This window comes from Carettochelys insculpta, chromosome 2 (assembly GCF_033958435.1).
Source record: "Carettochelys insculpta isolate YL-2023 chromosome 2, ASM3395843v1, whole genome shotgun sequence".
NCBI lineage: Eukaryota > Metazoa > Chordata > Testudines > Carettochelyidae > Carettochelys > Carettochelys insculpta.
Window position 1 is genome coordinate 15055903 of NC_134138.1, and position 22927 is coordinate 15078829.

The window sequence follows — 22927 nt, forward strand, 5'->3', positions numbered from 1 at the left end:
GGAAGACCCTGAACAGTTTGATCTTCCTTTGTAGTGTGAAAATGGCCTAAATGGCTTCGCCTAGCACATTTTTTTACATGAGTATCTGCAAGAACTATTCTCAGAAAACCTGTGCTTAGCTAACACGAATTTACTGATTCCTGCAATCAGATTCTAATCATTCATATGAAATCCATTTGAAGAATATGTTAGAATTTTAAGAGGAAGCACTGTCTGGCAATTATGCAAATATGAATGTAATTAAAACCGATTTAATTGTTAAAGACTTTCACAGCCTTTAACTCACACATTTGTGATCCCACCTGCTGTTCCATTTCCCTGTTCTTATTATTTTTGCATTATAACCATGCTTTACATCAGGCGTGTCCAACCCGTGGCCCGCGGGCCACATGCGGCCCTGGACAGCTAGTAATGTGGCCCCACAAGATCGTAAACTTTTAACATTATTATGCTTTTTTTAGCGATATTTTTCATGACTCGATTGCGCGGTACTCAAGCACGGACTGCATAGGCGACAACGGAACGCTGCGTAGGGAAGGGCGCAGCGCAGTGCTAACTTCACCTCCCATGCCCGCCACACACAGTCAGTCTAATCGAAACCTGCGTGTCAGACATTATATGCGCTTGTGCAACTTGGCGAGTGAAACGCAATGATTACTGATAATACGTGTGTGATAATACGACATGTGTGTGCCTGTGAAGACAGGAGTTTATTGTTATTAACCCAGCAAACAAACACTAAGTTTTTTTGCTGGGAAGCAGACAGGTAAGTTTTCTTATTTAATTATTGCATTGGGGCTTGTTGTATTACTTCGTAAAATAATTTAATAAGTTAAAATAAGTTAAAATAGTTTTTTAGCAGCTGTGGTGGAGTAAGTACAAAAATGAATCAAATAGTTTTTTGCTCATGATATTGATATAATTACATATACAACATCGCTAATACTAGAAAAATAAATGGTTGCTTATTTATTAATTTTTTTATCTGAGCATGGCTTCAAAATAAAACAGAACAAAAAAAGAAAAATCGTGGATGAAGGAAGAGTGTTCAACGAAAAATGGACAGATGAATACTTTTTGTCGAGACAAATAATAAGGCACTATGCTTAATTTGTAGGGAAATCGTGTCAGTTTTCAAAGATAACAATTTGAAAAGACATTATATGCGAAAACATGCTGCCAAATTCGATTCATATCAAGGAAAGTTTCGTAAAGACAAAATAGCGGAACTGAAAAAAGTCTGTCATCTCAATATTTTTTTTTTTTTAAAATTACAACTCAAACAGACTCTATTGTGAAAGCTAGTTATGTGGTAGCAAATCTGATTGCAAAAAAATCAAAACCATTTACTGATGGTGAGTTTATTAAGCAATGTATGGAAAGTGTGGCAGATATAATTTGTCCTGATAAAAAAAATGGATTTTTCTAAAATCAGTTTGTCTCACCAGACTATAGCCAGGCGAATTGAAGAAATAGGAAAATCTATAGAAAGAGATTTGGAGAGTAAAGCTGCTAATTTCAAATTTTATGCTTTGGCAATAGATGAAAGTACTGATGCTACAGATACGGCTCAGCTTGCCATTTTCATTAGGGGTATCGAAAACGAATACAATCTCACTGAAGAAATGGCTTCTTTGGTGCCATTAAAAGACACAACTAAATCTCTTGATTTGTATGAAGCAGTAAAAATTATATTAAAGTGATTTTCTTTAACCTTTGCCAACATATCTGGTATAGCTACTGATGGTGCCCCGGCTATGGTTGGTAAAAAAGAGGGACTTATAAAACTAATAGAAGACGGTGCAATTGCCGTTGGCAACTCACGTGTGATGAAATATCACTGCATCGTACATCAAGAAAATTTATGCGCGAAAGCTGTAAAAATGGATGATTTCATGCAAATTGTCCACAAAGCTGTGAATTTCATAAGATCCAGGGGATTGAATCATCGCCGATTCCAGGAGTTCCTTAAAAGTATGGATGCTGATTATGGGGACATCATTTACTTTTCTGAAGTAAGGTGGCTAAGTCGGGGTAAAATGTTGAAAAGATTTTATAATTTGCAAAATGAAATCAAGTCATTTATGGAATCAAAAGGAAAATTTGTGCCAGAATTTGAAGATGAAAAATGGCTCACAGATTTAGCATTTTTGGTGGATTTGACTGCTCATTTAAATGAGTTAAACATGCATCTTCAAGGTGAAAATCAACTTATCTGTGCTATGTTTCAAACCATAACAGCGTTCGAAATGAAACTTAAATTATGGCTAGCTCAAGTTATGGCAAATAATTTTATGCATTTTGATACGTTGGCTAAACACAGTCCTGTGAACAGTGAAAAATATGAAGCCTTGCTTTCTGTTTTGATACAGGAATTTGACAATAGGTTTCAAGATTTTCAAAAAAATCATCAATTTTTTGGTATATTTGCGACTCCATTTTCAGTCGACATAAATACATTACCTGCAAATTTTCAAATGGAATGTATGGAGTTGCAATCAGACATTCAACTCAAAGAAAAATATGATCATGTCTCTTTACTAGACTTTTATAAGTCCTATCTTCCCAGAGAAAAATATCCCTCGCTTCACAATCACGCCTTATTCATGTCGTCGCTTTTTGGCAGTACGTACATTTGTGAACAGCTTTTTTCAAGGATGAAGCACACGAAGAGTAAAATTAGATCAAAATTCTGACGAGCACCTTGAGGACTCACTAAGAATTGCAACCACTTCCATCGAACCAGACATTGATGCATTGGTTTCACAAAAACAAGCTCAAATATCCCACTAGTTTTATGTTTATATTGCCCTCTTTTGTTTTAATGTTATAATAAAAATATAAAAAAATAAGGGAAGTTTGTTATTTATATGCATTAACTATATTATATATTTTATATGCGGCCCAAGACAATTCCTTTTCACTCAATGCAGCCCAGGCAAGCCAAAAGGTTGGACACCCATGCTTTACATCAAGAAAGACTGTGAACAGACCCATTAAAGCATCATCTAGATCTAATCAAATACTAATACTAATACTAATATAAAATGTGAAATCACAATGCACCATAAATAGATGATGCTGTTCCTTTAATATAGTATCTATTTGTCACAGTGGTTTTGCCTATATCATATGACCGTGGTATTTCTTTGACTCTAAAAATGCAGCAATTCACTTCTACGGTTATCGCCTCTTTGAGTGCTTTCCCTCCATTTGCATCTGCTTCCATCTCCGTGCAGGCCCCAAGATGCTATGTTGTGCATTTGGGGGAGCCCAGTTCTTCCAAACCTTCAAGATTTAAAGCAAATGTTTAAAACACAACTCAGGGACTACCCTGAGGGATTTGTAATGGAAACTAAATTTACTAACAAGAAATACAAGTGTTGGACAAGGGCCCTAGACCTGACTGACTCCAAATGGTCAAACTACTGTGCTCATATGAGGCCATCTTGAAATCAGTAGGGGGTCTGTGCAAATACAAGTGTCCAGCTGCCAGGAGATGGCTGGAAAGCTGGGATCCAGGAGTGAGTCTGTTGCAGCCCCCAGCTACAGGCCCTGTTCCTTTAGCTAAAGCTGTGGAGACTCATGGGCGTAGCTTTGGAAGTCTTAAGTTCAATCCACAGAAGAATCCCCATATCGGTGTCTTCCCACCCCTCAAGACAAACTGCTTACCTTGTGTCCATTACAAAATCCTCAATCATTTCTGGGAATGCTCCACCAAATTCAAGCTTTTAGCAGATCATGTTTGGGAAGATGAGTACTGAAATACCCTTCCCTAGCCTAAGAACAAAGAACTCCCGTCCTTTCACAGAGACTGCTGGGTGGAGCCTGAGAGGAAACATTGTCTTTTCCATGACAACCACTGCATTCTGCAGTCAGCAGAAAACATAGTAACTGAAAAGTAATCTGCCCAGGGTGGAAATGAAGCAGGTACACATGCAAATAGACCCAGGGTTGGCATGCTTCTTGATACCTCGATCCGTCACTATATTGGGTATTAAGCAATGGATTTGCAGAGGTACCCACCTTCTGGGCTGTTTTACTAACCTTACTCATAGGTCAGTGCAGGTTGGGAGAGGTAGGATGTGGTAATTGAGCTCAGCCATTTTGCTGTAGGTGGAAGATTCACCTGCACTGTGCAAAGCAGTGGCTGAATGTCAGTAGGGTTCGATAAAATTTTGATACTGATTGCATCTCCCTGAATAGTCCAGGACCAGGGAATTTGCAGACCAGGGGAGGTCAATCCCCTGCTGGTCTCCAGCCATACTTCCAGGTTCCCCTACCAGCCGCTAGCCACTTCTGCCCAGCCCTGCCTCAAGCCACCACACCCCAGCTCTGGGTGTGACTCCCCAGACGTGGCTCACCACGGTCTGTGGCTTCCTGGCCATGGAACACTGCTCCCTGGTCCCAGGCCAGGGGCCACGGCTCTCTGGCCATAGCACTTGGCTTTCCAGCCCTATTCATGGCTCTTGGCTCTGGCCATGGGCTGCTTTGCCCCATTGACTATATTCCTTTGACTAAATTCCCTCTTCAAAGTGTTTGTTTCTGTTATGTGGTTCTGGGTTAAAAAGCTCATACAAGCAGCAGGAAAGGTATTCAGGGTTCAGTTCTTCATTCAGATCCAGATCTCACTGAAGAATCAGGTAGTTCACTACAGAGGGCAAACAGTGATACTGGCTATCTACAAAGTGCTGTCAAATGCACACAGTAGCCCAACTGAAAAAAAAAATAGGGAAACATTTTTGCCTTCTTCTTTTCAGTACTAGTAATCTTAGGGCTTGCTCATAACAAGTGCAGGCATCAAATTGTGATCAGGTTCTGATCTGAAATGGATATGATGCCTTTGACTTAACACCTGTGTAAAATGTACATGTTGAACCTCTCTAATCCCTCAGGAACTCTCTCATCTGGCAGTATCAGTAAACAGGCATAATTTTAGTTACTTGGAGGACTGCCTATCATGGGTGTGGCCAAATTTCCCATTATCCCATAAAGTTTGTTGACAGCTGCCAGTCCTGGCTCTCTTCGTATTCTGTGCTGTTAATTAGCTGTAAATTACCTCTAAATGTCTTCTAAGAGGCCATTGAACAGTGGAAGTGTTAGTAATGAGCTAGATGATATTGATCTCTCATAGTCTGGTGAATTCTCTCATCTGGCACCGGTCAGGTCCTGTGGCTGCATAAAAAGAGAAAACAACAAGACGTCTGGTGGCACCTTATAGACTAACAGATACTTTGGTGCATAAGCTTTCTTGGGCAAAGACCTGCTTTGTCAGATGCATGAATGGGGGCGGTTCCAGAGGAGGGTCCAAATATAGGCTCATGAAAAGGAGGGAGTAAATCGAGAGTAAGGACAGACTTGACAAGGTTAATTCAGTCATAGAGGATGTGGCCCATTATCAGCAGCTAATTTGAAGGTGTGAACATCAAGAAAGGAGAAACTAGGTCAATCCACTCAGGGAGCATCTGGCTCATTATCAGTAACTAATGTGGAGGTATGATATTCATACCTCATCATAGCTCCACATTACCTACTGATAATGGACCACATCCTCCCTGACCGAATTGACCTTGTCAACTCTGGCCCTCCTCTTGACTGGGATTTCCTCCTTTTCACAAGCATATAAATTTGGACCCTTCTCTGGAACCCCGACTCATGCATCTGATGAAGCGGGTCTTTGCTCATGAAAGATTATGCTCCAAAATACCTATTAGGGTATAAGGCGCCACAAGGCTTCATGTTGTTTTTGAAGATGCAGACTAACTCAGCTACTCCTCTGTACTTGACAACAGAAGTTCAACCTGTACTAAATACATCTTCAGGTAGGTGTAAAATACTGTTCCTTTTTCATAATAGTTTTTGGAGACTTGCATTTACAAATGCTTTCATCTACCCAATTGCTTCCATCTATGCCAGACCCAAGATCAGGCTTTATGCTTCTGATGTAGAAAAGGGGCAAAGGCCCAAGGAAAGGTTCAGTAGGAATCATGATCTGAACATCCTCTTATGGGACACCAAGGGCTTGTCTACACTAGCTCCCAACTTTGAATGGGGCATGTTAATCAGGGCAATGGGAGATTACTAATGAAGTGCTGCGGTGAATATGCAGCACTTCATTAGGCTAATTTTCCCCTGTGGCAACTTCAAAGCATCAAACTTCCAAGTGCCAGCATAGGTGTAGCCACGGTCACTTTGAAGTGCCCGTGCTATTTCAAAGTGCCTTTATTCCCCAAAAATTTTGAGGAGTAAAGGCACTTCAAAGTAGCATGGGCACTTCAAAGTACCCACGGCTATGCGCATGCTGGCACCTCAAAGTTTGATGCTTCGAAGGTGCTGTGGGTGAGAATTAGCCTAATGTATTCACCACAGCACTTCATCAGTAATCTCCCATCATCCTGATTAACATGCCTCCTTTGAAGTTGGGGGCAAGTGTAGACCCAGCCCAAGTGTGTGGTTCTGTGTATGTTGGTGATGAATGGAAATATGGCCTGACGGTCTATACCTGGCCAGGATACAAGATTATGTGGCAGATCACACTCTGATTTTTAAAACCTCCAGCACAAAAGAGAAGTGTAAATTTTAATTTTCATATATTTTCTTCTGTTTCCTCATCCAGGGTAGCTTTTATGTCCCTTCTGAAAACTGCATGCAGCATGCATACAAATGGCATAAGGATCTGTGTTTGCTCCTCTTGAGTGCATACAGAGGGCTTCATGTGTACTACACAGTCATAATGAAGGAGATTCCAGATTTGCCTCAGCTGAAGTTAGGTAAGAGAGCTGACATTTTACATCTCTTAGTGGTGACTTGTCTCATTTTGAGCACACCTTCTAGTAACTCAGTGTTCCAGTTTATTGTGGGGATTCAGGGGATTTTTCTGCTGATTTTAATTATGGTGTTTACTAGCAGATGTAATTGGCATTGCACAGGTCCTATATTGAACTTTTACTTCTGCTCCTGCCATCCTCCCCTGACCTGCCCACCTGTCCTTGTTGGGGGGAAGAAAAGGGGCTGGGGCCACAGATCCCAGCCCCCTCTGTCTGTACTCAGGGGGCTGGTGGGCTGGTTTGGGACATGGCTTCAAGGGGTGGCAATTCAGTTTGCCATCCTGTCTTCCCACACCTGCCCATAGCCAGCAGCACGAGCTGCGAAGGCTGGGCCAGTATGATATGCCCAGCTGCAGTTAGAAGTGGGAGCAAGATGGGGTTCCTGGCCCCAGCATAGGGAAGGGAAGAGAAATAGTCCCAGGGTCAGTATGAGTGTGGGTGTGGCAGGCCAAGGTTCCTGGCCCTGGTATCTACGGGCGAGGATAGTCCCAGGGCAGGGGTCAGTGTGGTGGGGGTTGGAGTGCTGGGGCCAGGGGGCTGAAAGCTGGGTTGGGGCACTTACCTATCTGGTGGCTGGCATGGTGGAGAGCCCTGTCTCCATGTGGCTACTGTGCTCCTTCTGTGGTTGCCCTCAGTGGACACTGTAGAATCATTGTTCCCTGTGGTGAGTCTAATGTATGTTGTCCCTCCTGTTGGTGCCCCTTCCTTTCCATGTTCTGGAAAATGGTGGGATTTCAGTCACTTCCCACTTTCCAGGCACAGCCAAACCCTGACCTTGGTTTAAGTTAGGGGAAGATGAAGCTGCTTACCAAATGTCACGGTCATGCTCTTATGGTTTAAGAGGAGTTCTTGAACAAATGTGGCATGGACACACAGAGACACCCTAAAATATGTAGAGAGATTTTAAGCTAATAATGTGCCAGGGCTAGATCCTTGGCTGATGTAAATTGTTATCACTCTACTACACTCAGTTTATCCATGCTATAGATTGCCTTAGTGTTTAGAAGAAATAAGTGATTATAAACACCCAAAAATAGTTTCCTTTAATATATGTGGAATTGATTGCCTTACAAAGCCCTGGACTCCCAATTCTTAGTTCCTACCAGACATGAGAGAACTTTAGTAACCAACAGCTCTTTGGATAATTTTTCCAGATTTTGGGCGGGGGGTGAGTTTCGGCTAACTGTTATAAAACAGCATCTCTAATCTTTGCCTTAGAATGTGCTGGTTTTCACCCCAGGCACCTTGATAATACCATGATTGTTCATCAGTGGTGGGCAGCCTGTGGCCTGCAAGCCTCATATGGCCCACTGAAGTTTCACCTGTGGCCCGCAAACTCCCGGCTGTCCCTCTCACCCACCTCTTTTGCACTGTGGCACCAGTGCCCTGCATGGCCATGTCTCTGCCTCCCTCCCAACATTTTCAGAGGACCCTTGAGTCACCTGATTCACCCTCTGTCCCTGATCCTCTGCTCCCTTCTAGAGCTGGAGCATTACAAACAGCTGTTTTGCAGCATTCCACCTCTGGAAGGGTGGGAGAGGAGCAGAGATGGGGGAGGAACAAGGAAATGTGGGGCTCCAGTGCCAGGTGCACAAGAGCCTTTTGGGGAGGGGAGAACCCAGGAGGCCACGGGGCCACAGATAGAATCCCAGTGCACTGTGGACTCCTGTGGCCCACTTAAGTGAAGAAGGCTCACTCATGCAGCCCACCCACTGTTTGTGGTTGCCCATCAGTATTGTATGTGCTCTTCAAAATGTTTTTCTCCTTAATTCAGTTGTTTCATGAGAGAAGCCATTATGGCTTAATTGACCTCTTAAGGCACAAATAAGGGTATTGGGTCCAAAACTTCAAGGCCCAGCTCTGTGGCAGAATTGCAGGGCTGCAGTCTCATGCTTGCAATGGTGCTGAGAAGTTAATTAGAACTGAAAAATTCTCAAAACCTTCCTCTGTTCTCCGACCTGTTGCTTTGGATTCAAGAAGCATGTTTGGCGTTTCCGTGTGTGTGTGTGTGTGTGTATGTATACACACGTACATACATGAAGGACACAGGTGGAGCTCCAGGGGGCCCTATGTAGCTATATATATATAAAAAAGTAATCAGTTTGCAGTATAAGGATTGGACAGCCAATAGGAGAGACAGGCTCCATTCCATTACATAATGACTTAAAAAAGAGAGAGAGAAGAATGTTTTCCTTATCAATTTTGTAGGTAGTATTGAAACAGTCAATTACAAAGCACTGTGCTGCACACTGGGGATGGTTCCATCCCCCTGTCCCACAAGATTCACTGTTACAGACTTCCTGTTCCCCCAACCCCAGTCACATAAGGTGAATTCATTTAAGAAAACAACTGTATTTCACTCACACAGTGAAAAAATAGTTAAAAAAATTGTTATTACCTGTCAGTTACAGCACGACAACAAAACACAGGCCTCATGAGATGATTTGTGTCGCATGTTGGCAAATTTGGAAGTTTAAAGGTGCAAGATAGTATTGCTTCTTGTGTGTTTGATCTGTCCCACATAGATAAAGACCCACAACACATAGGCTACGTCTACACGTGAAGCCTACATCGAAGTAGCCTATTTCGATGTGGCGACATTGAAATAGGCTATTTCGATGAATAACATCTACACGTCCTCCAGGGCTGGCAACGTCGATGTTCAACATCGACGTTGCGCAGCACCACATCAAAATAGGTGCTGCGAGGGAACGTCTACACGCCACAGTAGCACACATCGAAATAAGGGTGCTAGGCACAGCTGCAGACAGGGTCACAGGGCGGACTCAACAGCCAGCCACTCCCTTAAAGGGCCCCTCCCAGACACACTTGCACTAAACAGCACAAGATCCACAGAGCCGACAACGAGTTGCAGACCCTGTGCATGCAGCATGAATCCCCCGCTGCAGCAGCAGCAGCCAGAAGCCTTGGGCTAAAGGCTGCTGCCCACGGTGACCATAGAGCCCCGCACGGGCTGGAGAGACAGCATCTCTCAACCCCCCAGCTGATGGCTGCCATGGAGGACCCCACAATTTCGACGTTGCGGGACGCAGATTGTCTACACGGTCCCTACTTCGACGTTGAACGTCGAAGTAGGGCGCTATTCCGATCCCCTCATGAGGTTAGCGACTTCGACGTCTCGCCGCCTAACGTCGAAGTTAACTTCGAAATAGCACCCGACGCGTGTAGCCGCGACGGGTGCTATTTCGAAGTTAGTGCCGCTACTTCGAAGTAGCGTGCACGTGTAGACACAGCCAATACAGTTTAAATCCCTGGCACAGATTTTCAGACAGTTTATGGTACATAAATATGCATTTCATTTTCACACACACTTGCTATACATGCAGAATCACTCACTGCAAATGTAGCCACTTATGAATAAAATTGTGCAGACTGGTTATAATCTATGATATTTGGTTGCAAGGTCAGGACTCTGGGGCCTGATTGAAAGCCTGTTACAATCACTGAGGTACTTTTCTTTGAATTCAGTGGGCATTGATTAGATGGATGGTCTGTAAATAACAAATGTAATGATCTAGTTTCCACATTAAATGTATTTTTATACTACAGCAGCTTACACCAGCTATATCACTATTACCATACCAGCACTGCCCCCTAGTGAGGACAAAGTCTCCAGTGAAGGAAGGACTTTTGCTATTAGTATAAGAACAACATTTCCCCAGTTGAAGGTAGTTATGTCATCAGACACATTCTCCCAGGGTCTTGTCTGCAGCCACACTGCGGGAGAGGTCAGTAAAGCAACACTGATCAGGAGTGTGGATTTTTCACACTGGTATAGCTGTGTCAGTTTAAATTTTATGTGTGAGCCAGGCCTGAGAAACCAAAAATTCAAATGCCTGAGTTCACAGTGAAACATGAACCAGAACACCAAAAGATGGAGTGTGGGTATCTCTGTTCATGACCCCAGCAGTTGCCTATGAATATGCAAATTTTCCAGCTGTAGTTGGTGAAAAGGTAGGGCGTTTTGTAGGGTGTAGGCTCCTTTTCTCTATCAAGCTGCTACTTACACCGTGGAAATCCCATGTAGCAAGACCCAAATCCTGTGTGCTGTTCTGAACCAGTTGTCCCACTGAACTTCAGCAAGGAGAGATTTCAGTGTGGATAACTGCTGGACTAAAGTGAGCAGGAGTGACCATTAGTGTAAGAGAGGGGGTTTTGGCCAGAGATCTAGTGTACAAAGCCAAAGAAACTCCTGTCTTTGGAGTGGGGAGAGTGAAATGCTGAGTAAATCACTTCTGGTTTTGTTTGACAGTTGAGTTAATGTGTCACTTCTACTCTTCTAAAACTCATATTTTTTTTTCTTTCTCTCTCCCCAGAGGAGCTGGCTGTGGAAGATACACTATCTCAACTTTGCACAGAGCTGCAGGTATTTTCTTTAGCAGAATCAGTATGCACTACACAGTATCCAAACTCACTGAGACAACTCATTGCAGGAAGTGAGATCAGTGTCTACAACAAGCTAAACAAACCTTTCTTGCACTGTGACTGTAGATACACTGGTGGCTTCCTTCATTTCCATAAAATCACTGGCTGGACTGGCTAAACAAGGGCTGACATGCCCCATCTCTTGGAACAGTTCTGCAGGGCTGCTTCCTTACATGAACTAATCATGGTGCTGGGAGCTACCGACTTCTGGGTTGTAACTGATGGACTACTGCTGATTGAGTGCAAGGTATATAGGACCAAGTGGTCAAATATGGGTGCCCAAAGTTCAGCATATAAACAGGGAAGTAGTGAGTTGATTGATGTACGGAGGTGATTTTATGTCTCTCCAAATGCAGTACTGAGAAGACCAGTGCTGGACTATTGCATGCAGTTCTGGTGTCCACTTTCTGGAAAGGGTGTTCAAAAATGAGAGGTGGTTCAGGAAGAAGTCAAACACCTTATTCAAGAGCTGGAAAAATGCCTTTCAGTGAGCAACTTAATGCTCAACCTTTTCAATTTAACAAGAAGACTGAGACCTGACTTTGATTACAGTGTATAAATTCCTTCCCTGGAAGAAAATGGTGGGTATTAATGAGTTTGTTAGTGTTGTGGAGAAAGGCATAGCAAGTACCAACGCCTGAAAGCTGACAATTTCCTATGAGTGATATGGCATAGTTTGGCAATTTTTTATGGTGAGAGAAATTAACCATGGCAAGAAACTATCAAGGGAGGTAGTAGATTCTCCACCACTTGATGTCAGAGCAAGAAATTTACCTTCCTGGAATCTGTGTTTTAGCCAAGCGTGTTATTGGGCCCAAGGAAAGATAACATAATGAGATGGAATGGTCTGTGATGTGAGTCTAACCATCCTGGTTGCAGAGAAGAGTTTGAAAATACTACCCAGGTTCACCCTGAAGATTCAGAAACTAGAAGACAAAGAAGAGAACCCCAACATTTACATGTTGCATCTGACAAAGTGGGTCTTTGCCCACAAACACTTATGCTCCAAAATATCTGTTAGTCTATAAAGTGCCACAGGATTTGTTGTTGTTTCCCATATTTGCTGTTGTTTTCAAAAATCTTCTGAATGTTAAGGCAATGGCATAATTTTGGGAGGAAGCCGACTCATAATTTTGTGAAAGTCCAGCAATAGTACAGTGGATTCGAAACACCCGGGACTGCTCTGAAAGTCCCAAATGCATGAATTGACGCTGCAGAATTCATGTGAATATAGAGGGTCTTGAAATTTGAGGGCCCTTCTCAGCCCTACTTGCGGGACAGATCCTGAGAAGTGCTGAGTATGAAGTAAACTGGGATGGCTGTATCTCAGGATTTCACGTTGTTAGAGGGCTTATCTCTTCACCCTCCCACTTCCCCAGGTCGTCTCACGTGATCAGCAAACTGCAGTTCCTGAAGTTTGGAGATGCAAACAATTCAATGTTTATTAGGGTTAGTTTGCAACCAGCATGGATCCAGATTCCCTTTTCTGCCAGTTTACTTCCTGTTTACCCCCAATCTACATAGGCTATGCCTACACTAGGCAAAGTAAGTTGACTGAACATGCACAGTTCTAGCTATGGCAATTGTATAGCTACAATCGATGTATTGACACTCAGTTTATTTGGCTGTCCTTACTGAAGATGGTAGATGGGAAAGTTTCTCCCATTGCCCTCCCTTATTCCTCACACCTCGTGAGGAGTACAGGGGTAGACTATGACCCCTGAGAAGTCAATTTTGCACTTCTCTACCAGATGCACTAGATCGAATCCCAGAAGATCAACCCTGAGGCAGTCGATCTTCCAGGTTAGTGTCGATATAGCCATAGTAACAGTCTCAACTTTACCTTAACCAATCATTTTACTGAAATTTAACTAACCAATTTTAACTTTGTGAAAAGATTATCAAACTAATTATGTCCCACACCACCTTAATTGGTTAACATCCAGCAAAATTAATTATCCAGCAAACAGAAAGAATTAAAGAATAAGACAGAGACCGTACAGATAACAATAGAGATGTGGGAGCCATAAAGACAAACAGGAAAAAAAAGAAGAGTTTCACAACTATATCTATTGATAAGTGAATTGTTGCCAGATAGAAAACTATCAAACTAAGTTTTCCTTAAATATTCTAAGATGTGTTTTCTTTATCTGGTGGTGATGTGCACTATCAGGACAAAATCACTTTCCTAAATAGAATTCCCATATTGCAGAATTCAGATGAATGTGAAGAGACTTGGAATTTGAGGGTCCTTCTCAGACTAACCCATGTGTCAAATCTTGAGAAGTGCTGAGTACGGAAGTAAACTGGAATGGCCTTTGGTGCTCACAGCTGCTATGGGCCATGGAGCAATGTGGAAGGGAGGGGGGCAGCTCTGAACCCCACAAGGAACAGGTTAAAGAGCGGAATGGGTTGGGCCAAGGGCAGTCAACTATCAGCACCTTCCACACCATGGTGCTGTGGCTGTGCCCTACTCCCTCTCAGATGCACTCAGCCAGAGCAGCACTGCCGTAGCATTTCAAAGGGGCTTGGAGTTCCAGCTGCTACTGCTGGCCCCAGTGGCTGCCTTTTGGTATCTCTTCTGCTTCTCCGATATCTGCCTAGCTCTCAGTTTGCATGACCCAGGGTTAATATGCACAAAAACATTACAATTAGAGCTGGGCACTGACCTTTTCAGTTATTTTCAGTACGCAGAAGAGGTTAGGAGCCAATGAGCTGGAGAAACTAACCATTGTGCTAGTTAATAGCCAGGGGCGTTAATGCATCTCCTTTGAATCGTTTTCTCCAGTCCTTAATTTATAATGTATACAACAGCTTAGCTGCTAATGTTTAAAATTAAACAACAAGAACAAAACCATTGCTGACAATGCAAGTTACTTCCTCTTCTAAGCCAGAGGGAGCATGTATACAAACTAAATCCTTGATCATGCATTGATCAGCAGGCAGGCAAACACCTCCATTCCAGAGGCCCCTTTGATTTCACTCTCTGAACTGGGAGTGGAGATTACTCACATTGAACAAACCACCTGGTCAGGAACACAACACTGAGGGCAGCAAAAGGACAACTGAGATACCCACAGTTACACACATATGCCTGTATACAAACAGGCTGGGTCTACACTAGAGAGTTTTGTTGACAGACGAGAGCTTCTACGCATTTAAAGCATTCTGTTGACAAAGTCTCGACAGAACTCTGCATTTTCTTCGACAGTATTATTCCTCAAAAATTTGAGGCATAACAATTCTGGTATGGCTATGGTCTGAAGAAGTGGGTCTGTCCCACGAAAGCTCACCTAATAAATTATTTTGTTAGTCTTTAACGTGCTACTTGACTGCTTTTTTGTTTTGATAATCTCAGGATATAATACTGTCAACAAAAGCGCAGTGTCAACACTTCTGCGGACAGAGAGGACTGCCAGTTGCCAGGCAGCCCTCTTTGCAGAGCTGCCATTCTGCTTTCCGACACTAGAGGACAGTGCAGTCTAGCAGTTCTCTGTCGACAGATCAAATTGTTTGTCCATGCAATCTGTTGACAGAGGTTCTGTCGAGATTTCCGTGTTAACAGTAGCTTCTGTCGACAGATACTTCTAGTGTAGCTATAACCGCAAAGATTTCCTTCTACTCATGAGATACATTTCAGTGCCACTCACCTGGGGGGTTTATCTGCATAAAGAGTGGGTAAAATTAAGCAGAATTCAGGATTCCTTGTGGTGCTATGCTATGTCAGAAAGGGACTGCAGATGACAAAGAGATTTTCTGTAGGCTTGTTTTGTTTTTCAAGGGATTTCTTCTTTTTCTTCTTCCTTGTTCTATTCCTCCTGCTACTACTATCTAGGGACCTTACACATGGATCAGGGCCCCACTGTGGTAGGGCTGTACAAATACATGCTCTGTGATTACTTTATGTTGTTGCTACTGCTAATCTGTGCTGCATAGGGTGGAGCTCTTAAAGGTCAGTAGAATTATGGGAAAGCAAACTGTATAGAAAGTAGAAAATAAACTTATGGTCATAAAATTGGTCATAGTGGCTTAGACCAAGGATCTATCTAGCTCAGTATCTGGTCTCTGACAGTGGCTAGTGACAGATACTTCTGGCAGGTGAAGATTTAGGAATGCAAGAACTGTGGGGTTGCAACCCTGATGATTTTGGTAAATAGTCACTGATGACCTATCTCCTATGAACTTATCTAATTCTCTTTTAACTCTCTTATAGCTTTGGCTTTCACAGCATCCCAGGGTGATGAAATCCACAGGTTGAAAGTGCGTAGTCTGCAGATGTACTTTCTGTTTGTTTTAAACCTGATGCCCATTAATTTCATCAGGTGACTCTCAGATCTGGTGTGAAGGATGGAATTTTTCTCCATATTGTATAGGGAATTATATTTATTAAAACCAACAAACAAATAAAAAAAAACAGGCATTCGCCTAATGTGTTGATGTGACACATATGAACAAGTTGTTCTACTTAAAAGGCATCATTAAATCTGCAGAAGTGGAGGCATCATTTTGTATTTCAGAGCTAACAGTACCACCTAGTGGATATTTTGGAACCAACACCAATTGACTGCATAAATTTACTTTTCCCTGAAGTAAAGAACATTGGCTAAGGTCGCCTGCCTCATTTCTAGTAAAATACTTGGGCTGAAATAATTCTATAGAAAGAAACTGTCTGATGTGGGATTAAATAACTGAAAACAACATCAGACCAGTTCTGAGTCAAGGATTTTTTTTTCCCCTATTTAATGCCACTGTCCTAATCTTCAAACATTCATTTCTTTTAGATTATGAACAATCCCGAGAAGCTAGCAGAGCAGATAAGCAAGGACCTAGCCCGACTTTGCTCCCATCTCTTGACGCTGTGGACCCAGTTCCTGGAAATAGTGACATTCCATCCAGATGTCACAGCCTATCTTACTCAGGAGCATCACACGCTAAGGGTAATGCAAGAAAACTCAATCAGCAGAGATGATAACAGCCTGATAGGAAGAGGTCAACTGAAGCATCTCCAGAGTGTGCCTTAATTAGAGCTACCACTTCAGCGTTGCCTAAATCATTGCGTGGACTCCCCATACCGAGGGGAATTTTATGCCCAGCAAATACAGGCTGAAGCGTTCTAGTCTGGCATTCTCGGGGGGCTGACTGGTGCCAGAAGAGAGAAATTGCCAAACCATGTGAGGTCAATATTGTCTAACCTCATTGCCAACACTTCCACTGCTTACCGGGTTCTTGGAAGACATTTAGGGGTAAAGTAAAGCTAATAGCACAGAACACTGACAGCCACAACTGGTGGCTGGAAACAAACTTTATGGGCCCACTGGAAACTTGGCCACACCCACAGTGAGTGGTCATCTGGTTAACTAAAATCATGCCAGGTGATGGATATTGCCAGATGAGAGAGTGACGGATTAGAGAGGCTCAACCAGTATCATGTTTAAAATATTCTTTCATCTGTCAAAGCCTTACTGCCAGTTCAACAACTAGAAGCAAGTAATGATCCTGTAACATCTTTTGTCCTCACCTTTTGGTGGTAGCCACATTTTCCAGCTGGATAGTGTCATGCCATGAGAAAGGCATCTGGGATCCTGGAATGTTGAGCTCTGAGAGCTCCAACATGATCTCTACACTCTGCAAGAGATGATGAAACAGGGATCCCAGGGTCTGCTTTTATTATTTTGTTTCAGCAATCGCACAGGCTCTTGATATCAGCTATATTCCTTGAGGGAGTGTTCTTAACATAATCATTAATAAGTTGTTACAGTGGCACCAGGATTGTGCTAGGCACTTCTAAGACCAGTAAAAAGAGAAGGTCCTTTCCTTGAGCAGTTTCCTTGAGCATTTAACTCCACATTTTTAGTCCAAGTACTGTAACTTTTATGTTTCTATCAGTGGTGCACATAAAAATATTCCACACGTAGATGGGAAAAATCCCTCCGTGGATAGGAAGGATTCTAGGGAATAGTGATTGCTGATGGTGTGGAAGATTTATTGGTGTACATTTTTCTGCCTGTGTGATCCATGTCTCATAGATTTCAGGAGAGCTCTTTGTTAGCACAGAGATTTTCTCATTTAGTTCTCTGGGTAAGCCTTGGTGTGGATTTGAATTTGCAGCCTAAGTGACAGCGTAAGAAGCCTAAGAGTCTGAGAAACATATTTCTTTCTTTGCTGTTAGTGCTGTGAGTGCATCTCCCCAATACAAATAGCCCCAGCATGGAGTTTGTGGTTCTGTCTCTACCTCTGCAAGCTAAATACTTGGCATTTTTTTCTGTGCAGCCTGGCGGGAGCCATTGCCCCACCACACCATGTGGCATCAAGGCTGTTGTGGGGGTCATGCTTGCATAAGAGGCTGAGAAATTTCTTCTCTGTGGTTTACGTTTTTGTGAGACCTCCCTGACTCCTGCACAGGCACCACGCAATTGGGGTCTTTCCCGCATTCTGCCACATCACATGGGTAGCTCCCAAACCAATAAAAGGATGTGCCTGCAGTTTGCTGCTAACCAGGCTTCCAGGTAGCACCATGTCCTGGCTTGTACGAGGTTAGGTCTCCAAGGGTTGGAAAGATTTTTATGGGCTTGTGGCCACCGGGGGGACTGCTTCAACTGCCTCCCGCAACCAAAAATACTTTTGAGATATTGCTGCCACTGGGAGGAAGTCTCCCTAGGCAGCTACAAATTGTGGGGGCTTGCTGCTGCCAGAGGGACTCAACGGGTCCCCCACTGAAAACCCCCTCAGGCCTCCCACCCCAAAAAGGACCTGGGGGTGGGGCTAGCTGCCCCTAGGGAGAAGTCTCCCCCACTGGCTACAAATTGTGAGGCCTGGCTGCTGTCCAGGGGAAACTGTTCAAGTGTCCATTGAGTCATGGACCCCACACCCCACAGCCAAAAAAGCAGCAGTTCCCTTCAGCGTAGCACGAAAGCTGAAGAAGTTGTGTAGGCTAATGATTAGAGCAAGGAATTGGAGTTCTGGTCCTGACTGCTGCTGGCTGCTTGGGTGACCTCTGGCAACTTACTTCACCTCTGCATAGTCTGTTTCTTTTTCAATGTATGTGGCACTTCTTACCTGGCTATGTGAAGCAGTTTGGGAGCCTCACACATAAGTTGTTATTATTAATCAGCATTTTTTCAGGCAATGGTAATGTGTTGTTTTAGAAAGCCCGTTCACAGGGATGGTGTAACATCGCAACATATGCTTTCAGCTGCATTTCTACAATGCTGTATTTCAGAAATAACATTAGTAACTTATGGAACAGAATCATAATAGATGAGTTGCTTGAATTATGTATCTTGTTTGCGTGCACAGAAATCCAAAGCTTATATCTAAGCAGAGAGCATTACTGACATTTTTAAGACTGTATTTTTTTCAAACAAAGTGCTCTGTAAATCATTTCCAACCTGCAGCTCTTTTGCAGTTCATTTGTTCTCTCTAACATACATGCAAAGAATTAGAAAACATTAATTTGAAGATCATGGGCTATTCATGGATGTGTTGCTAATAGGCTGTGTCTATACTACAAAAATAACTTTGAAGTTGCTTACTTCAAAATAAAACTTAGAAGTAACAGACTTTGAAGCTGAGCATCTACACACAGCCTACTTTGAAGTTAAACTTCGAAGTAAGGCATGACTTCATTCCTGGGAATGGAGTAAGGACTTTGAAGATGGGCTCCCTACTTCAAAGTTAAGTTCCAAATAAAGGGAAAATGTGTGTAGATTCTCTGCTGGCTTCTTCGAGGTAGCTCCTAACTTTGGAGTTAACTTCAAAGTTAACTTCAAAGTTTGTTCTGAGTGTAGTCACACCCATAATGTAGGGTTTATGCCCCTATGAGTTCAGGTGTAATAATGGGAGCTATTGGATATCTCTTCATAGAAGATACCATTGATTATTAACCCTCTTCATTTAGTAACTGCACTATTGCCATGACATTTGCAAGAGAAGGGAACTAGCTACCCTCGTTTTAAACTGCAGAGAGAAAGTCTACATTCAAATGATACGCTGTTCCTAAATAAAGAAATATCAGGTACAATGGATCAGATTCCAAAATATTCCCAAGGGACAAGTCTTCAGTCCTGAATCTTTCAACATCTTGGCCATATTCACCTATACACACTGGTTGCTTCGTGCTGCTTCAGCAAGGCAACGCAAAAGCTCAGCTGAATTGGCTGGTCTACCTGTATTCCTAGCTTGCTTGTGTCACCAAAGAGACGCAGAACAGCTGGAGCTGTTATTCTGGAGCACGCTTGTATGCAGCCAGCATCTCTGAAAGGTTCTAATGTGTCACCTCTGTGTTTGTTACCCAGGTCAGAAGATTTTCAGAAGCATTCTTTTATGCTGAGCACCAAAAGCCAACGGTGCTGACCTTTCAGGAAAGCCTGTAAGTAATTCTTTACATCTCTCATCCCTGGCAGAACGGCCCTACCAGCAGACAGTCTCTTAAAATTCCTCGGTGTCCAGACTCATGACATTGCATTATCCCTTCTGGTGCAAATCTCCTTCAATCTTGAGTGAACATTTGTAATCCATGTGGAAGATACTGGGTCACTTTTAATCTCACTGCAGTGTAAATCCACTAACATCAAGACGAAATATTACCCAGTGCAAATCCAGATCAGGCCCCAGATGGATTTAATGTCTGTATGCTCTACCTTTGATATGCAGGTGGGTTTTTTAAAGGCTTTGGTCAAAAGCATGATGGAGACTGGATGAAATGCTGCAGTTAGGCAGGATGGTGATAAAATCTTTTCTTCTCCCTACACTCCCCAACTGGGTGAAACTGTTGGGTGCAGCCCTATCAGCACAAGAAGGATCTGGGAAGGCAGACAGGACTAAGCCATGTAGCATTCCTGAGTGGTTAATGCCATGCCTTGAAAGTGAGTGGTGGAGGTGGGTGACAGTTCTGAAATGGACAGCTCAAAATGGGCTGAGTGCTAGGTCATTGCTGGTAGCAGATGGAGTGCTCTGAGTCTCAGAGGAGTAGCCGTGTTAGTCTGTAGCCTCACAAATAACAAGAAGTCCTTTATTATGTTAAAGACTAACAAATTTATAAGGTCATGAGCTGTCCCCCTGCTCCATTGCTATCATCCCTGGTCATGTTTGTGAGTAGGTATTTCCTCCTCACAGTCTGCTTTTCTGCAGAATGAGACTGGCCCTTCTTAACAGTGCCTCAGTGCCTCCTTTCCTCAGCTTATCATCTTTGTTGCTTTTCTCTGAGTTCACTTCTAAATGAGCTAAGGCTTGGAATACTGCCCAAAGTGAGCTCTATGGGATAATGTGCCAGGGTTGTTTAGGTGAAACTGGTCATGTCTACACTAGCCCAAATCTTCGAGATGGCCATGCAAATTTGCCATGCAAATGGCCATTTTGAAGATTACTAATGAAGTGCTGAAATACGTATTCAGCACCTCATTAGCATGCAGCTGGCCACGGCACTTCAAAATTGCTACGGCTCGCTGCCGTGTGGCTTATCCAGACAGGGGTCCTTTTCGAAAGGACCTCGCCAACTTCAAAATCCACTTATTTCTGTCTCCTGATAGGAATAAGGGGATTTCAAAGTTCACAGGGTCCTTTTGAAAAGGATCCCTGTCTGGACAAGCCACACGGCAGTGAGCCGTAGCAATTTTGAAGAGCTGCGGCCAGTGGCATGCTAATGAGGTGCTGAATATGTATTTCATCACCTCATTAATAATCTTCAAAATGACCATTTGCATGGTCATTTTGAAGATTTGGGATAGTGTATGTGTAGCCACTGACAGCAGAATTTGGCTCTAAGTATTTTTAAAACCATGGTGATCCCGATTCTTCTCCCCCGTTGGCACCTAAGCAGCAGTGTCAAGGAGACAGAAAGAGTTGGTCTTGCCCATGAAAGCTTTGCTGAAAGAGCTGCAGGAGTACTTGTTAATTGGGGATGGGGGCAGAGTACCTGATAAATCGCAGGAGAATCAGCAATGCAAGGCTGTCTGGGAAACTAAATCTGGTATTGGGCTAGATTCAAAGAAGTGTGTTATGGATAAGCAAGGTCATTATTTCACCTGGCTTGATGCTGCTGCTTAGGTCCCAACTGGGGAATGGAATGAGGAATCCTGATGATTTTAAGAATAGTTGGAGCCAAATTCTGCCCTTGGTTACACCTAAGCAACTGTGGTGCCTTTTAAACCCTTTGAAATTCCAGGCATGGGGGGCAACTGCCCTCTTTGTCCACCTCCTGTCAGCAGGCCAGACTGCAGCAATAAGAAGAGCACAAAGGATGTGAAAATGCTGTCAGAGAAGGCTCCTTGCGAATCCACTCAGTGGCTGGGCTCCATGTAAATAAAGCTGTGTGCCATACTGTTGGGTACCTGCTGCTTTATTTTGCTCAGTATCTATGGGTCCAGTCCTGCAGGGTTCCAAGCACCTCCCTCATGCTTGCTCCACAGCACCCTCCCCTCCTTTTGACGTGGTTGCTCGGCACCTCTGAAAACTAGCCCAGGGACTTCACTAAACATGAACTTAGGGGCCTCATTTTAGGCCCCTGTATTGCAAAGCATTGGCCTGCACTTTGGTCAAACACAATGGTTGTGTCTACACTTGCATTCATCTTTCAAAAGAGGCATGCCAATAAGGGAAATAAAAAATGCAAATGAGGTGCAGATTTATGAAACTGACACCTCATTTGCATATTCTTTTTCTGAAAGAGCTTTTTTTCAAAAGAGAAAAAGCAGTGTAGATGCAGCAGTTTCAAAAGTATACCCCATCTTCGAAAGAACCCTTCTTCCTGAAACAAACTAGGAAGAAGGGTTCTTTCGAAGATGGGGTTTACTTCCAAAAGAGCTGCATTTACACTGCTTTTTATTTTTTTCTCAAAAAAAGCTCTTCAAAAGGAGAATATTCAAATAAGGTGCCAGATATGTAAATCTGCACCTCATTTGCATTTTCAATTTCCCTCATTTGCATGCCTCTTTTAAAAGAGGCATGCAAGTGTAGACAGCCAATCTGTTTTAATGACAAGATGCGGGGAATGATGGTGACGTTGCATAGTAACTCATTCCGCATTTGATTTCCTCCCTGGCTTTCTCGCAGGATCCAAAGTCACAGCCAGATTTCTATGGATATTCGAAATTCTGACTACCTTGCCACCATGCCTCCTCTGCCGGCTGAATGCCTGGACATTGACGGAGATGGCAACACAGTCCCTGTGATTTTTGAAGACAGATATGTAGATTTCCCATACAAAAGTGAGTAATATGTGGGGAAGGGCTACTTCCAGGAGTTTTCAAGAAGTGGTGTGGGTAGGTCGGTAGATTCATGTACCCTAGGAGACAATCGTGAACCAGTCCTCCATTGTAGTGTTAGAGGGCTCTGTGGCTGTTGCAGTTTCCAGCTTTAACATGAGGCATAAAACCAAAGTTTTCCCCATCTTTGGTGGCTAATAAAGATTCCATGACACCTCTCACTACAACTAGGGATGTGTTTTCTGATTAGGATTCAACATGATATGAATGATTCTGCTTATGGTACCTACTTTCCCCTGTTGGTTGAGTACACACACTTCTTGTTACTCACACATTTTATTTTTATTACCTACTTTTGTTTTTGTTGTTTTAAGAGTAACAGTTTAATTCGAGGAACTTGAGATGAAATCTGAAACAAAATTCCCTAGATTTTTCAAGCCAGGCATTAATGGA

At 43.1% G+C, this 22927-nt stretch overlaps 1 protein-coding gene across 2 annotated transcripts in view; it reads left to right on the forward strand.

Moving 5' to 3' along the window:
* The window catches only part of FAM135B (family with sequence similarity 135 member B), a 225073-nt gene that overhangs the window by 181436 nt on the left and 20710 nt on the right, over positions 1-22927 (forward strand). For both annotated transcript variants that reach the window (XM_074986620.1, XM_074986621.1), the window contains exons 8-12: positions 6617-6770; positions 11165-11214; positions 16055-16210; positions 19568-19641; positions 22323-22477. In XM_074986620.1, the coding sequence (XP_074842721.1) occupies positions 6617-6770; positions 11165-11214; positions 16055-16210; positions 19568-19641; positions 22323-22477 (589 nt within the window). The remainder of the gene's footprint in view (positions 1-6616; positions 6771-11164; positions 11215-16054; positions 16211-19567; positions 19642-22322; positions 22478-22927) is intronic.